The 15,798-nt window shown below is 57.2% G+C and overlaps 1 protein-coding gene across 1 annotated transcript in view; it reads right to left on the bottom strand.

The window, feature by feature from the left end:
• Positions 1 to 2,112: 2,112 nt before the first annotated feature.
• Positions 2,113 to 15,798, bottom strand: part of AHNAK (AHNAK nucleoprotein) — an 83,298-nt gene continuing 69,612 nt past the window's right edge. The window contains exon 6 of the mRNA XM_045855480.1: positions 2,113 to 2,657. Coding sequence (XP_045711436.1) covers positions 2,650 to 2,657 — 8 coding nt within the window. The 3' untranslated portion in view covers positions 2,113 to 2,649. The remainder of the gene's footprint in view (positions 2,658 to 15,798) is intronic.

Genomic DNA, 15,798 nt, shown 5'->3' with positions numbered 1-15,798 from the left:
CTGCCTCTTGCTCTGGCCTCAAATGCTGCCACTTCTTCCACCTACGCCAGGGGGGGCAGCAGTGGGCTCAGAAGCACACTGCTCGTCCTCCGAGTCAGGCTGGTAAATTCACAGACGATGAACAGGGTTGAGCCATCCCCGGGATGAACCAAGACATTGTCTCTCGCTGGAAGAAAAGAATTCAGCCCCACCCCAGACTCCACCGGGGCGATCGGGGGAGTCGTGAGGGACCGGGACTAGAATGTGGGTGTGACCTAGTGAGTGGAATCTGGTCCGAGGTACTGCGCCCCTCGGACGCACGGACTGGGTAGGCGTGCCAACGAGGCAGGACGGGGAGTAACGTGAGGGAGACGGGTGGGCCCTGAGCGGGGAGAAGGAGCCACGGAGGGACCGTCCACGGGGAACCTTTACTGAGCACCCCGTCAGCAGCCCCTCCTTCCAAGTCTGCGCCCGCCTCCCGGCCTGCGTGAGGTCTGTGTGCAGAGGGAGACCACGTGGTCCGGCCCACACCGGACCTCCGCGTTTCTCACTAATAGACGCGCTTCTGCTCGCAGTTGTCACTCCGAGAGGCGGAACCCTTCTCCCTTTGCCCCCGACGCAGGTCCTCGGGCCACGAAGCCACGAGACAGAGCCTGGCGTTGCCGTCTCAGACAACCCACATTCCCCTTCCGTCTGTTCTCCCCCCAGCCCCAGGCGCACGGCCTCTGGGGACCAGGGGCTGGAGCAAAGGCAGGAGAGCGAAGGGGAAGTCTCCTGACGCCACAAGCCCAGAGCGGGTCTTGGCAGGCAGCCGTCCTTCCTCAAGTGACAACCTGCATCGCAGTGATTCACACACGTTGATATTTGAAACAGGCAACAAATCTGTGCCGTTCACACCCCCACACCTTTGCACAGGCTGCTCCCACGGACTGAAGTGCCACCCCTTCCCAAAGTCACCTAGAGACCCACACGCCAGCCTCCGTCACCTCTGCCGTATTTGGGACATGCCTATACTAAACAGTAATTCATTATTCATCTAAAATTGAAATTTAACCAGGCATCCTGTATTTTCACCTGGAAGCCTTAAGATTCCTTCAACGCTCAGCCCCCGGGTGCTCCCCACTCTGCCTTGGTGCCCCGAGGCCCGGGGGGGGCTCTCTCTGCCACCGGTCACAACCACCTGGGCTCTGTCACGCATCGGCCACACTGCGGCACATCTGCGTATAGCTGCTTCTGTCTCTAGAACGTGATTCCCAGGAAGGCATGATCCAATTTTTGGTTCTCTTGCCCCTCACTGAAAAGTAACTTAGAAAATCCAAACAGCCCTGACTGGTGTAGCTCAGTGGATTGGGCATGGGCTGCAAGCCAAAGGGTCACCAGTTCGATTCCCAGTCAGGGGACATGCCTGGGTTGCAGGCCAGGTCCCCAGTAGGGGGCTCACGAGGAGCAACCACACATTGATGTTTCTCTCCCTCTCTTTCTCCTTCTCTGCCCCTCTGTCTAAAACTGAATAAATAGAACCTTTAAAAAAAAGAAAGGAAAATCCAAATAAGCAAAAGAAAAATGCATCACTTGTGGGCTCCAGCATAGCAGGGGCCTCTAGTGGGAAAGCTGAAAGCACATGGAAACCACGACGGCAGAGTAAGCACGCTGCAGGACCGGAGAGCCTGTTCTTCCGTCCCTGTCTTCCAGGCGGGGCTGCGGCGTCAGGAGCGGAGTGGTCCCCGAGAGATGGCCCTGGCTCCCGGAGGTCCGCCGCCACTCCCCGGCCAGCCCACGGAAGGAATGCACACGCTTCACGGACAGGAAGTTCCGACCAAAGTCTGCCCTTCCAAAGAGTTCAAGCTGTGTTCTTTCCTGTCACTCCCCTCCTGCTCCTTGTCTCTAACGAAGATGAGATCAGCTTAGGGGACTGGACTCTGTTTAAACCATGCATCCCTCTGACACGTATCTGTGTCCCACCTGATTATTTTGTAATTACATCAACGTTGATGAATGTCGAATATGAACCAGATAACCAGAAAAGTATCTTCCGATGTCTGATATCACGGGTCAGGCATTTCAGACTGTACCCCAGTGACTGGTAGCTCTGGAAAAATAAAAAAAAACAAAACATAGGCCTAAAGAAATGGGTTGATGGGCATGTTAAACATAACACTTTTATTTTTGTGGACAGAAGAAAGAGGAGAGAGAGAGGGTGGGAAGAAAGACAGGGAAAGGAAGGAGAGGATGGGCCGAGGTTCCCTCCAGCCCCTCAGAAGCAGAAGTCACACGCCGACACTGAAAACTGGAAAACAGCGGCCAGAGGCCCCCAGCCTATCGCCCGCTCTCCCGAGACCCTGACAAAGCCGGAGAACGGAACAGAGAAAAAAACCCCAGGGCTGATCCAGTGTATGTTTATCGAGTGGATGCGTGGAGACAACCTGTTACAGACGCTAATTCCCCTCAGAGGCGAAGAAGAGCGCCAGGTGGCACTCCCAGCGCGGCTCTGCCCCCCTCCCCCGGGGCGGGCGGGGGCTCCGAAAGCCGCCTGGCGCAAGGTGTTCCGAGGGCTGCAGGTGTCCGTGCGCTCTGGCACGGCACCCTATCATTTCCCATTTTTAGAACAATGCTCCGAAGAACGGTCACAAAAACAGCCTTCCGAGGGGGCGGTTTTCTTCCCGGCCTTGGCTACAGTCCTGTAAAACAACAATAACAAAGAGGTTTTTATTGAAAGTACTGTTTGCCTCCCTCCCTAACACCGGGAGGCTGTTTTGTTAACTCTGCACGGGCTGCGAGGCGTCCGCCCTCCCTTCGCCTTGGTAGAGCATCTTAACAAACTCCGGCCTTTGGGAGGGGCAGTGCGTTTGGAGAGGATTCTGCCTTTGGGTCCACTGGGGCCTTGCCACGCCTGCCCCTCTCTGTGCGGCTCCCGGTTCCCCTGTGCAGAGGGGGGGAAGGAAGCTTGGAGAAGCGCCCTCTGAGTGGCCCCAACAAGTCTGAGGCCAGAAGGGGACGATGTGTTCTCGAGAGCTCGCAGTGACCAGACCAGCGAACGTGAGGGGTCAGGAAGGGGCGAGAGGCACCCCCTTCAGTCCCAGAGAGCAAGAGACTCCTTTCATTGTCCTCCCCAAACGGCCTTGCTCTCTGCTGCCCCGTTTTTGCTTCATAAACTCGGGAAATGGGCTTCAAGGCCCCAGGAGCCGTTCGTTCACTGCCCCACCCCATCTCCCTAACCCTTCTCCCTCTCCGTGCGCAGGGGGACCCCATCAGGGTCTCCCTTCCAGCCTCTCCGTCTGCAGCTTCCTACATAAACCTTAGCTGCCAACCACGGCGGCCAGCTGGCCACCCGCAAAGTCCCCCTTTGCTCTCTAAGTATCGCCTCCCCCCCTCCTCCAACTGACAATGACCTGTGACTAAACCCTACCCATTTTTTAAATATTTTATTTACCCGTTTTTAAAGAGAGGGGAAAGAGATGGAGAAAGAGAGGGAGAGAAACATCAGTGTGTGGTTGCCTCTTCATGCACCCCGTACTGGGGACCTGGCCTGCAACCCAGGCATGTGCCCTGAGTGGGGATCAAACTGGCGACCCTTTGTTTCTCAGGCCCGCACTCAATCCACTGAGCCACACCAGCCAGGGCTAACCCCTACCCGTCCTTGAAGGCCCTCACAAATACCTCCTTGCTGACCAACCTCACTGAAAATGACCTCCCCGGGCCCTCCCCGACTGCGGCTCTGAGAGCCTGCCATTCCTTCAGCGGCTCTGCTGGGTGGAGAAATCATTCACGTAAGCGCTCTTTCAGAGGTATGTTGAGCACTTTAGAACAGGGGCCTGTTAGGAACCAGGCCGCACAGCAGGAGGCGGGCGGCGGGTGAGCAGGCGAAGCTTCATCTGTGTTTACCGCCGCTCCCCACGGCTGGCGTCACCGCCTGAGCTCCGCCTCCTCTCAGATCAGCTGCAGCAACAGGTTCTCGTAGTAGCAGCAGCGTGAACCCTGCTGAGAACTGCGCATTGGGGGACCTAGGCTGTGCACTCCTTATGAGGACCTGACCCCTGATGATCTGAGGCAGAGCCCAGGCGGGGATGCCAGCGCTGGGGAGTGGCTACAAACAGGGATTATCATGAGCAGAGACCATAGTAAATCCACTGCTTGCAGACTCGTAGCAAAGCCCCGTCAGTGAGTGGCGAGTGACAATTAAGCTGCGTCTGGTGGCAGGCTATAAAGCCATCTCTCCTCCCCACACCCACCCCCGCCCAGGTCCGTGAAAACAAAATGTCTTCCATGACACCCGTCCCTGGTGCCAAAAACAATTGGGGACCGCTGCTTTAGGGGAGAAAGGTGCTACAGCCTCTTTTAGAGATGTGGAAGGAGCTGGGCATCAGTAATGTGGAAGCAGCCCTGGCTGGCGTAGTTCAATGGATTGAGCTTGGGCTGTGAACCAAAGTGTCGCAGGTTCGATTCCCACAGGTTCGAGTCAGGGTACATGCCTGGGTTGCTTGCAGGCCATGGCCCCCAGCAACCGCACATTTATATTTCTCTCTCTCTCTCTTTCTCCCTCCCTTCCCTCTCTAAAACTAAATAAATAAAATCTTTTTTAAAAAAAAGTAACGTGGAAGCTTTGACATTTCACACTGCCTTTTACTGAGCATTTGCTGGGATCTGGGGGCTTAGCTGGGTTCTTACGCGTGACCCCACGAGCCTTCACCCTGAAACTGTAAGATAAGCACCACAATCCCGGTTTTACAGCCAAGGAAACTCAGGGTTTAGGAAATTAAATAACTTCCCGAGAGCCTCACGGCTGAAGAGGAACAGACACGGAGTTCACACAATATTGACCATTACAGCCCACAGTCCATACGCTCCGTATCCGGTGCGTGGTATTCTCGGAGAACGCACCAAACAGTTAGGGCAGGCAGGGTGGGCGGGCACCCCCGGGCTCGTCGGCCGCCTGAAACAAGTTCACGGGCAGAACAGGGGGAGGGTGTGAGTCCCCTCGTGTGTTTGGTTTTTTAGGATGGTGGGGGGGTTTGAGCTCCAGGAATATCAGGATACAGACCAAAGTTCTCTTCAGAAAATGACATCCAAGCCCTGACCGGTGTGGCTCAGTGCACTGGCCATGGTCCGGCAAACCAAAAGGTCCCAGGTTCAGTTCCCAATCAGGGAACTGCACTCATGTCAAACGGACACCTTGAGACTCGTTCTCACACGGACACACCTCTGTAACTGCCTGCCCGGTCAGATACAGAACATCTCTAGCACCCCAGCAGGTCCCCTGAGCGCCTTCTTGGTCTGTGCCACTGTTCCCTGAGGTAGAACCGAGATCCGACTCATCCTTCTCACTGTGTCCGGTCCTGCACCTCACCTTAACGAAATCAGGCAGCCAGCAGTCTGAGACCTTGTGCATCCACTGCAGGAATGGGCCACAGTTTATTTCTCCGCTCTTCTGCTGAGGGGCCCAGCGGTGTTTCAAGTTTGGAGACAAGTCCCTCCAACATCCCCCCCGCCCCGTGCACAGGCTTGTGTTGGCATAAGCCTCCATCTCCAGGATACACATGCTCGCACAGCCTGGGAGTGGGCTCGCTGGGCTTGTCCGGTGAGCGTGGCTTCAGCGTCAACAGAATTGGCCACACAGTTGCCCTCAGCGGCTCTGCCACTGGACACCCCCCTCAGCAATGTTCCAGGCACTCCACATCTTCAAGGACACTTGGTACTGTCCCTCTGTACATCTTAGCCATTCTGGCGGGTGGATAGTGGTGTCTCCCGGCCACTTCCACTTGCATTTGCCCGGTGAGTAAGGATGTCGAGCGCTTTTCCACAGTGCATTTGGCCATCTGGACAGGCTCTTGGTGCGTGGGAAGTCGTGGGCCCAGTTTTTTTAAAGATTTTAATTATTTATTTATTTATTTTCAGAGAGGGAAGGGAGGGAGAAAAAAAGAGAGAGAAACATGAATGTGCAGTTGCTGGGGGTTATGGCCTACAACCCAGGCATGTACCCTGGCTGGGAATCAAACCTGCGACACTTTGATTCGCAGCCCGAGCTCAATCCACTGAGCTACGCCAGCCAGGGCTTGGGCCCAGTTTTTACTGGTCCTCTGTCCGGTGGGTCGCTCTGGGAACGACTACTTCGTCCAACTCATTTACTGCAGGTGTCGCCTCTGCGGCTGAGCCTCTCCTCTTCGTGTTTTTAACAGTGCCTTTGATGAAGAGACACTTTTCATTTTGACCAAATCCAATTGTCAATTTTTTTGGTGCTTTCGGTGTCCTGTTTTAGAAATTATTGCTCAGCCCCAAGGTCATGAAGACATTTCATATTCATTTCTTTTTTTAGCTTTATTTTCTAATTACAATTTGCATTCAACATGACCTTGTGCTAGTTTCAGGTGTTCAGCGTAGCGGTGACGCAGCCGTGTGTTTCACAGAGAGTCCCCCAGTGTTTCCAGCCCCCACCCAGCACCACACAGAGTCGTGACCGTGTTACTGCCTGTATTCCCTGTGCTGAACTTCACACCCCCTGACTGTGTTACTTTCTTCTTTCCCTCTCGCTTTTATGGCATCTTCCTCTGGAGTCCCAGATAACTGAACCAATTTGTTGCTACTTCGGTGCGGGGCAAAGGTCTCAGGAAAGCGCACCCTGCCTGACGCGATGAGGCTCCCACGACAACGACTGCCTTAGTCTTGGACCATCCAGCCTCTTAGCCCAGGGGCACCTTGCAGCTCCCCCCACCCCACCCCTACACACACCATTGCCGACTGGCTGCACTGCTGAAATCCCACAGGGGAACCCCTAAAGAGCAGGCGGGCGAGGTGACATCCTCCACAGTGAGCCGGGAAGGGGCGGGCAGGAGAGAAATCCCCCCACACTGGTTTGGACTCCCAAGCCCACAGCTTGGCTTTGCAGACGCTTTGGAGACACTTCCTCCCACATCCCGGCAACTCCAACAACTCCTCCTCCTCCTCCTCCTCCTCGTCCTCCTCCTCCTCCTCCTCCTCCTCCTCCTCCTCCTCCTCCGCTGTAACAACTTTTCCTAAGCGTTTTGTCCGCTCCCTGGACTTTCTCTTTCATCATCATTCATCCAACCATCCATCGTCTGCAGGACACCCACCACGCATTTGCCTTCGAAACCTTCTCCTCCCTCCCGTCTCTCCTGCCGGGAAGCAGGCTTTCTCAGCCTTAGCACTACAGGTCATTTGAACCCGCTGTGTTGTGGGGCCTGCGCTGTGCACTGGGGGGTGCCCAGCCCTCCCCACTTCTCCTTTCCTTCCTTCCTACCTTTCTTCTCCTGTCCATCAAGAGGCCTGGGGGAGAAAGTGAGGGGGTGGCTGGGAGGTGAATCATAGCTTTCCCAAGCTTGAAGGGGCCTTCAATACAATCAACCCCCTCATTTTACAGATGAGGAAATAGATCCAGAGAGGGGGAGGGAGAGGATATATCAGAGCCATATATGGGGGGGGAAGAGCAAGCACCAGGCCAAACAGGAAGTCAAAATTCCAGGGCCTGAGGCAGTTTCCAGGCTCCCCCCTCCCCACTCCCCCTGCACCCCGCCCAGCCCCGGGAACCTGGGATGGCTTCCCACAGCTCCTTTCTCCCTCCAAGCCATGAGTCCCATTCCAGAAAGAGCTCAGGGCTGCTCAGCCGGAGCAGCAGGCCCAGATCTGACAAGCCCCCAGCACATGCACGCGGGTGGCCACCCCGGGGAGCCCGTTCCAGGGCCTCCATTGCACAAACATGACCCTCGATTCCAGCGGGGATGTTTTTCGACAACTCATACCGTGACCTCATCTTAGCTCAAACCTATAATCACAGCCGTGCCACTTGGCTGCACCGGTCTCCGTGGAGGAGGTGGGGAGCAACAGAAATCCGTGGAGGGTGGGAGGGAGCCTGGGACCTCGTCTGGCGGGGCCCTGTCCCCAGGGAGGCCGGTGATGGGCCCCCAGGAGGGCTGAGAGCCCCCAGCCAGAGTCTCCCAAGTTATGGTGGGTGTTAACCCTGGCTGAGCACTTACCACGCACGAGGCGCTGTTCCAAACGCCGTATAAATTTACACACTCAGTCCACCCTCACCCAGCCTCGAAAGGAGACAGCCGTTCTCCCACGCTGGACGGGCCGATACGGAGCCGGGAGCCCTCGGTCAGGCAGCAGGGTGCTCTCCCGGGAGGATCTCTGATGGGGCCACAGCCGGCACAAAGCCCGTCACCCTTTGCTTCTTACCAACCCCAGGCTCACCCCGACGCCACCAGCAGACACGCACGGAGACCCCTTGTGGGCAAAGCCCACATTACGAACACACATGAGGCCCTGGGTGGCCTTCCAGGTTTCAGTGGGAGGTGATGGATTTATTTTAACCTTTAAGTTATGAACTTGCTGTGCTTGTTAGAAAAAAACACCAGGTTTCCTTTATGGCAGTCACAGAAAGATTTCCTTTTCATTCGATGGAAGGTTTTTAGAATAAATTCATGTACAGAGAACTATTCAGCGAAGAGTATGGGGGTGTGGCAGAAAGAGCGATGATGGCACTGGGGTGACTCAGGCCACGGGCAGCCCTGCTCCGGGCTCATCCCGTCTCAAAGACCCTTCCGGGGCCCCTTTCCGGCCAAGTCGCCCCTCTGTCCTCTCATCCCCACCGGCCACTCTCACGGCGTCCTTCTCAGCGGAACCCTGCAGACTTGAAGGTCGCAGTCCAGCAGCCCCACGGCCTCCTCCCGCCCCTACACACCGGTGCGCCGCTTGCTCCCGCGGTCTCTGCGTTCTGCTGGCAAACCGAGGCCCCGAGATCCGCGGCCAGAGGCCACGTGCGAAGAAAGGAATGAGGAAGCCCCACCCCGTTCCTTGGACACTGTCCTGGGCCGGCTGCCCCCGGCTGGCCTTACCGGGCCCCGGCCAGCTGGGGGAGCGTCAGCCCGGGATCCTCTGCGGAGGGTGCATCCTGGACGCTGACCTGCGACCCGGACTCAGCCCGGCCGGCCCATGCACTCCAAGACCCAACACTGTCCCCCTCCTGCTGGGGGCTCAGCGGCATGCAGCGGCCTCCTGGCCCCAGGATCCCCGTCCTAGAGGGAGTCCTCTAGGGCCCCCTCCGCCCACCCAGCCTCAGAAGAACCCTGGTGGCCCATGAAGGAAAGTCCTTCCTTGGCAAAGAGAGTTTAAAAGTCACGCTCATCAGTGAGATGGGGCGGACTTGCTCCGAGGCCCAGGGATAGAACAACAAACAATAGCCGGGGTTCGAAGGGGCCACCAAACCCCACCAACCCCAGTGATTTGCAGAGGAGGACACGGGAGTCAAAGGCCATCTGCCTGGCCATTGTGTTCTGGCGGGCACCGCCTTCCCCACAGCTGGCCCGGCGCCCGCGAGGAAGCCCGGGCCTCATTCGCGACATTGTTCTCCCTCAGAAGAGGATCTCGAAAGCAGAAGGAAATTAGAAGCCACCACACAATGAATATCAGATTCTCCTTTCTCCTGCCGCGGCCGCCAGGAGATTACTCTGACCGTGTGCCCCACCCCGCAGCTGCTGGGCCTCCAGGATGTCCATCCGAGCCGCGGGGCAGGGCCGGTCCCGGAGGTCACGCTTGTTTTCCGTGGACTCCCAGTGTCCATTTCCTCCGTCCAGCTATTCGCGGAGGGGGCAGAGACACACCTGAGGCCTCCTTCCCACAAGGCACAGCGCGGGCCAGCTCCAGGCACTCTGTCGGCACCTGATTCCATCAGGGCCCTTGGCCAAAGGCTTCCCTCGCTGACGGCCCACAGACAGCGCTGAGGTGCAGGCCACCAGCCGACGGCCAGGACTGATCGGACGGGGGCAGCTTTTTTGATAGGGGCACGTGACCCTTCTCCTCGCTTCTTACCGACATCGGTCTCCCCCAGGGACCCCCTCGGACAAGCACAAAGCCCCCCACAGGTCAAAGCTCTGCCCCACGTGCCGGGGGAAGCATGTGACCCAGGAGAAGGGGTGTCCCCTTCAGAACACGCACCTGTGAGGAGGCACGAGATCTCGGGGAACGTGGAGGGCTTTGAGGAGAGACACACAGAGAGTCCGTGGCTGGCAAGGACCTTTTCTCAAAAATGCACTTTTTTCTTCCTGTCAGGGCTATTATTCATTTTAACATAATGTTGTGTTTTCTGCCTCCTACGTAAGTAGACACCAGTTTCAAACGTGGGGCACCGAGCTCATGCATCTAGTCACACTTCTGTTTGCTTTTCGCTGCATCCATAGCTACCATCTGGATACATAGCGGAGAGAGGTTTGGCTCCTGGTCCTACTCGCTGGGCCCTACGCCATCATTCCCCAAAACAAAGGAGAAGCGATGCCAGCAGCGAGGGACCAGGGCTGAGGATGAAAGAGTGCACTGTTCTGTCTCAGGGGGTTACGGAGCAAGGTCACACTCCCCAGAGAAGGGTGGGGGGTGGGGCACGAAGGCATTGCCATAACTCCCTGTGAGGAGCCGGCACATTTTATAACTGTGGGCGGAGAAGGGAGGAGCTGCAGTGCCGCACACAACCCGAGCCTCTCTCTGCAGATGACACCGTGAACGCCAGCCTGGACATGGCGGGCCCAGACATGGCACCTAGGTCTTCTCTGCCCAGTTCAGCCAGGGCTCTCCCCCTCGCCCTGCTGTCCACGGGCTGCAGGACAGGGCGGCTCCGTGCTATCTGCTCAGTGACCTGCACCCTCTGTAGAGCACCATGCACTAGCCACGCCCCTGCCCATGCTCCGGGCGGCTGCATTTATCTGAACAAGAGAACCCAAGGATCGGCCCCGGCTGGTGTGGTTCAGTGAACTGAGTATCAGCCTTTGAACCAAAAGGTCACGGGTTTGATCCCAGGTCAGGGCACGTGCCTGGGTTGCGTGCAAGAGGCAACTGGCCCATGTGTCTTTCCTTCTCCCTCCCTCTCCCTCTCTCTAAAAGTAAGTAAAATCAAGAAAGGAAGGAAGGAAGGAAGGAAGGAAGGAAGGAAGGAAGGAAGGAAGGAAGGAAGAAGGAAAGAAGGAAAGAAAGAAGGAAAGAAAGAAAGAAAGAAAACCCAAAGAGCTTTCCGGGGTGCAACCACACAAATGTGACCTGCATATTTTCATCTGTGCTATCAGAATGTAAAAACAAAGGTTAACGGAAAGGTCAAGGTCATGCAATCTCCAAAGGAGCCCACTGTCAACAAAGGGAAGTGACAGGGCTCTTCAGCCCTGCTGGGCATCTCCCACCCCCCTCCCACCCCCTCCCACCTCAGAAGGCAGCTGAATGTCCTCAGAGCTGCCTCCCGCCTGCACCAGGGGCGGCCTTGCCTCTCCCGCACTGGATACCAGCCCGGTTTCGTTTGGGGCCGGGAACCGACTGGCCCGTCTGCTGCAGAACCCCTGTGCCCTCTCTCTCCTGCTGGCTTCTTCGGCTCAGCCTATCCACCAGCATCGTCAAGTCTGCCCCAAACTGAAGATTCAGACCCTTGCACCTGCTTCCTGCGCCCCAGCACCGTCCCTTCTCTCCTCTTCCCTTTCACCCCAACTTCCCGGTAATCCACCTTCATGGCGCAATAAATCCCTTAGCCCTGGTCAGTGTGCAGCCCAGGCAGCCACTCCCACCCGGGGAACCGACCTCCCAAGGGCCACGGAGAGGCTATAAGCATCAAACCCAGCAGCCACTTCCCGAGAGCCATCCCATCCGACCTCCCTGCATCCATGAACCCAACAGAGAAAGCCACCTCCTTGCAAAAGGGGCCCCGGGCCAGGTGCTGTTCGTTGCTTCCTCAAAGCCGTTCCCCTGCTCCTCAGCCGGCAGAACCGCAACTTCGTTCAAAGACGGGAAAGAGACTCTTTTATGTCAGCACGATGGGCATACGCCCCAGTCCAAGGGCAAGCCTGTGTCCTCTCTGACCAGTAGAACACAGGGGGAGACTGGGTGGGGCCTTCTGGGGACCACCCCTCCACCATCACCCCAACCCCCCGCCAACAGGAGGGAGACGAGTGACGAGAGTGTGCGCCCCGCACTGCTCCTCGCTTCATCCTTGAACTCGGTCACGCGGGGGTGTGATGCGTGGAGCTGCGTCGGGAAGGCCGGGAGGACCGACCTCAGACACGGTGACTGGAACTCGGAACATCCCTCCTGTGAGGAAAGCACCGGTAGTTCTCTTCTCAGCGTCCCCACTGGACAGGTGTGTTGTTACCTGCAGCCAGAAGCATCCCCAACTGATGTGCCCCTCCGCTCTCGGTGACCGACACTGCCCTCCTGTCCCTCACCCTCCAGTCTCCTTGCCAGCCCCTCTGCCCGCCCGGTGAACATCTGCATTCTGCAGGCCCTCTGCTCGGGCCCTCATCGTCGATGAGGTGCGCGCCCGTTTGGGCAGCCAGCACACACCTGGGGGCACCTGTGATGGGCCAGGCTGCCCTTGCAGAGTTGAAACCCCAGTGGGGGAACAAAAAATAAACAAGGTGACACATAGAAAATGTCAGGCTGAGACCAGTGTGTGCTCTGGGTGAAATGCTTGGCTACAGAGGATGTTGAGAAGAAGGCAGACCCTCCTGAGGGCATGGGCAGGCAGTGACCGGAGAGGGAACTCTGGGACTGGAGGCTGAGGGATGAGAAGGAACCAACCGTGCGAAGGCGAGGCAGAGCGTTCCAGCCGCTGGTGCGGGTCAGGTGGGAAGGGCGGTGGGCCATGGGGAGGCCCGAGGGAGGAAACCCTTGACGCGTCGTCGTGGGGACCACAAGGAAGCCAGTGAGGCTGAAGGGAAGGAAGTGATGGGGAGGAGGAAGCCAAGCGAAGCTGAGATCCACTGTAGAACCTTGGGTTGCTTTTTTTAAGGTTGTATTAATTTATTTTTAGAGAGAAGGAAAGGGAAGGAGAAAGAGAGGGAAACATTAATTGGTTGCTTCTCGCATGCTCCCAACGGGGGACCCGACCCGCAACCCAGGCCTGTGCCCTGACCGGGAGTCAAACCGGGGACCCTTCCGTTTATGAGACGACACCCAACCCATGAGCCACACCAGCAGGGGCCAATGTAGAACCTTGTAAGCCAGGGGACGGTGGTATAGTTGGAAGTCATTAGGTAAAAGGATGAACCATCAGATCTGTGTTCCTCGAAGATGCCTGGGGCTGGAACTTGGAGCCAGGCTGGAAGAGGGGAGGCAGTGAGGACTCGGCCACCCGAGCCAGAGAAGACGGGGGTGGCTCGACCTATAGGAAGGCGGCAGTGCAGGTGGGAGAGGGGATGCGTCCTAGAGGCAGAAATGGTGGGACCTGCTGAGGAGTGGGCTGCAAGGGGTGAGGAGGAGGGGGAGGCCTCACGGAGGAAGCCCCGATTTTCTTGTTTGAACATGAGCACCGGTAGTAGTGCGGAGGACCAAGAGGGGGGCGCAAGTTTGGGAGTGAGGGGTCAGATCACTGTTGGAGCTCCGTTCTGGAAATACTGTGTTGGACATGCCTGAGGGACACCCAAGTGGAGAGAGCAAGGGTCAGGGAAGCGGTGGGGGCTGGGGCTCAGGGAGCTGGGAGTGGGCCCAGACAAGGCGGGTAACGCCCTGGGAACAGAGGGGATGGATCATGCGCGGCGCCCAGCGAGGGGCAGGAGCGCGGCCAGGAGACCGTGCCAGTTAGAAAGAGTGTTCATTGTTCACTCCCCCTCTCTGCTCCTCATGGGATTAGATGCTCGCCTGCTGTCAGTCCTAAACCCGAAGTATCTCCTAAAACTGCCGTCAATCTCCATTCCCACCACCGGGGCCCTTCCACCCTTCACCTTGTCCTCCTGGAGGTAGCCTCCGGTCTCCCGTTGCCCCGGCTCAGCCAGAGCCAAACCAAGACCAGGGGATGCGGGAGGCAACCCCAGAGAAGCAGCTCGTGCAGCCACCCTGACCTGAGCTGGAGAGGGCTGCACAACAGAGCGAGAACCAGGTGCCCACACTGGTAACCACGGCAACAGGGGAGGATACAGGAAGCCGCCTGTGCAGCTTCGAGGGGCGTGGCTTCCTTCGCCCAGCTTATTCCTGCGGGCCGTGTGGTTTCAGACTTCAAGGTACCACCCAACACCTGGCGTGCCAGGGGGGCACTTTCTGAAACAGATCATAGCAACGATACCAAACAGAGACATGGCTAGCGTTTACTGAGCACTCACAGGGTGCCAGGCGCTGTGCCAAGCACTTGGAACATATTCCCCAGCGGAGGAAACCCCCCTGGGGCGTAGTTAGGACAGAGGAGGGCACTGAGGTTCAGGGAGGCTGCAGAGCCAGCTGTTCACAGCGAGGGCTTTGCGGCCGGATGGACGTGGGTTTGTCCCAGCCCCGCTGCTACAGCGGCTACAGGACGGGCTTGGTGGCCTCGCCCAGCCTCATCTGTAAAATGGGATTAAATGCAATAATAGTTCACGTGAATGCATTTAGCTAGGCCTGTCACAAGGGGAGTGCTCAGCACTGTGCACTGTCACGCTGCCATCAAGACTGTGCTGGAAAAACAAAGTCAGCCCTGATGGGAGGGCGTGGCCCCCTGGGTTGGGCGTGGCCTCCTGGGTTGGGCGTGGCCCCTCCGAGCCATTCCCGTCAGGGCGCAGGCCTGGGCTTCAGCCTGGCCCCCAGTGGGGGGCCCTCGGGGGCGCCTGCAAGAGGCAATGAACTGCATTGGGATTGACGTTTCTCTCACACAGGGATGTTTCTCTCCCTCTCTTTTTCCCTCCCTTCCTCTCTGTCTAAAAATAAGTAAATAAAATATTTTTTTTAAATAAAAACAAGAGTCAGTTCCTGTCATTTCCCTGTAAGAAAGCTTCTGGCGCCTCTCATAGGGGACTCAAATGTTGGAAACATTTCAGTTTCAGGTGACAGCTAATAAGCTTAGTAATCAATGTGTGTAACAAGGGATTGTTTCAGGAACTGAAGGCAGGATCCACCCTGACTCCAGGAGACCGTCAGCGGTCCCACCTTTGTGCCTCAGGAGGACTGCAAGCAATTCAAGATGGTATCTGAGCCTTTGTGCTCCACAGTGAGACACCCACGCTCAGGACACAGATAGAGACCACCGCCCAGCACACAGATGGAAGACCACCGCCCAGCACACAGATGGAAGACCACCGCCCAGCACACAGATGGAAGACCACTGCCCAGCACACAGATGGAAGACCACCGCCCAGCACACAGATGGAAGACCACCGCCCAGCACACAGATGGAAGAACGCTGCATCTGAACGCTTTTATCTGATGAACATTTTCCCTGAATTCCAATCCCCCTACCTACACTTTTCTCTTTATAAAAAGCGTCGGTTGAAAATGGAATTTAAGACAGTTTGCTAGGGTACAGTTTCAGCTCCCACCCACCCCCAAGAACAAAGACACCCTGGTCCCACGGGTGGCCCACCCACCCCCACTCCTCCTCTAGCCACCCAGTGCCACTCACTTCCTGAGCAGACCCTGAGTCGTGAAACCTCCCGAGCCTCTGCGCTTGCTGTCCCTGTGCCCAGGACAGGCAGGAGAGGGGAAGCTGTCAGTGGGGAGGCCCAAGGGCCACGGGCCACAGGCCTGTGGGACTTTACCAACTGGGATATCTGTCTCTCTGTTTGCACTCTAGGAGCCTAGCGCAGCAGCAGACGCTCAGTGGATGCTAAGTGAAGTACAGTGGAACGCTCACTGCGTCTTTCTAAGCTGTCATGGGGAGGGTTGGTGCAGAGCCCAGTTCAAGATCCCAGGAAGAGCCAACATCCTGCCTCCATGGTATCACCTGCATGTGCCAAGGGCAGGTCTCAACGCATCTCTCCTCCACCAAAACTTCACCACAGTCGTGGGGGCAAGACTTCAGTGGAAAGAAAACCAGTGACGTGTGCGTTTGAGGAACACAAGCCCAGGGCCAAAGGCCGCATTAGAGAAAAGGTTGTG

This window comes from Phyllostomus hastatus, unplaced genomic scaffold (genome assembly GCF_019186645.2).
Source record: "Phyllostomus hastatus isolate PE091 unplaced genomic scaffold, TTU_PhHast_1.1 phas_scaffold_11, whole genome shotgun sequence".
NCBI lineage: Eukaryota > Metazoa > Chordata > Mammalia > Chiroptera > Phyllostomidae > Phyllostomus > Phyllostomus hastatus.
Note: the sequence above shows the minus strand (reverse complement) of the source record. Positions and strands in the feature narration are given on the sequence as shown.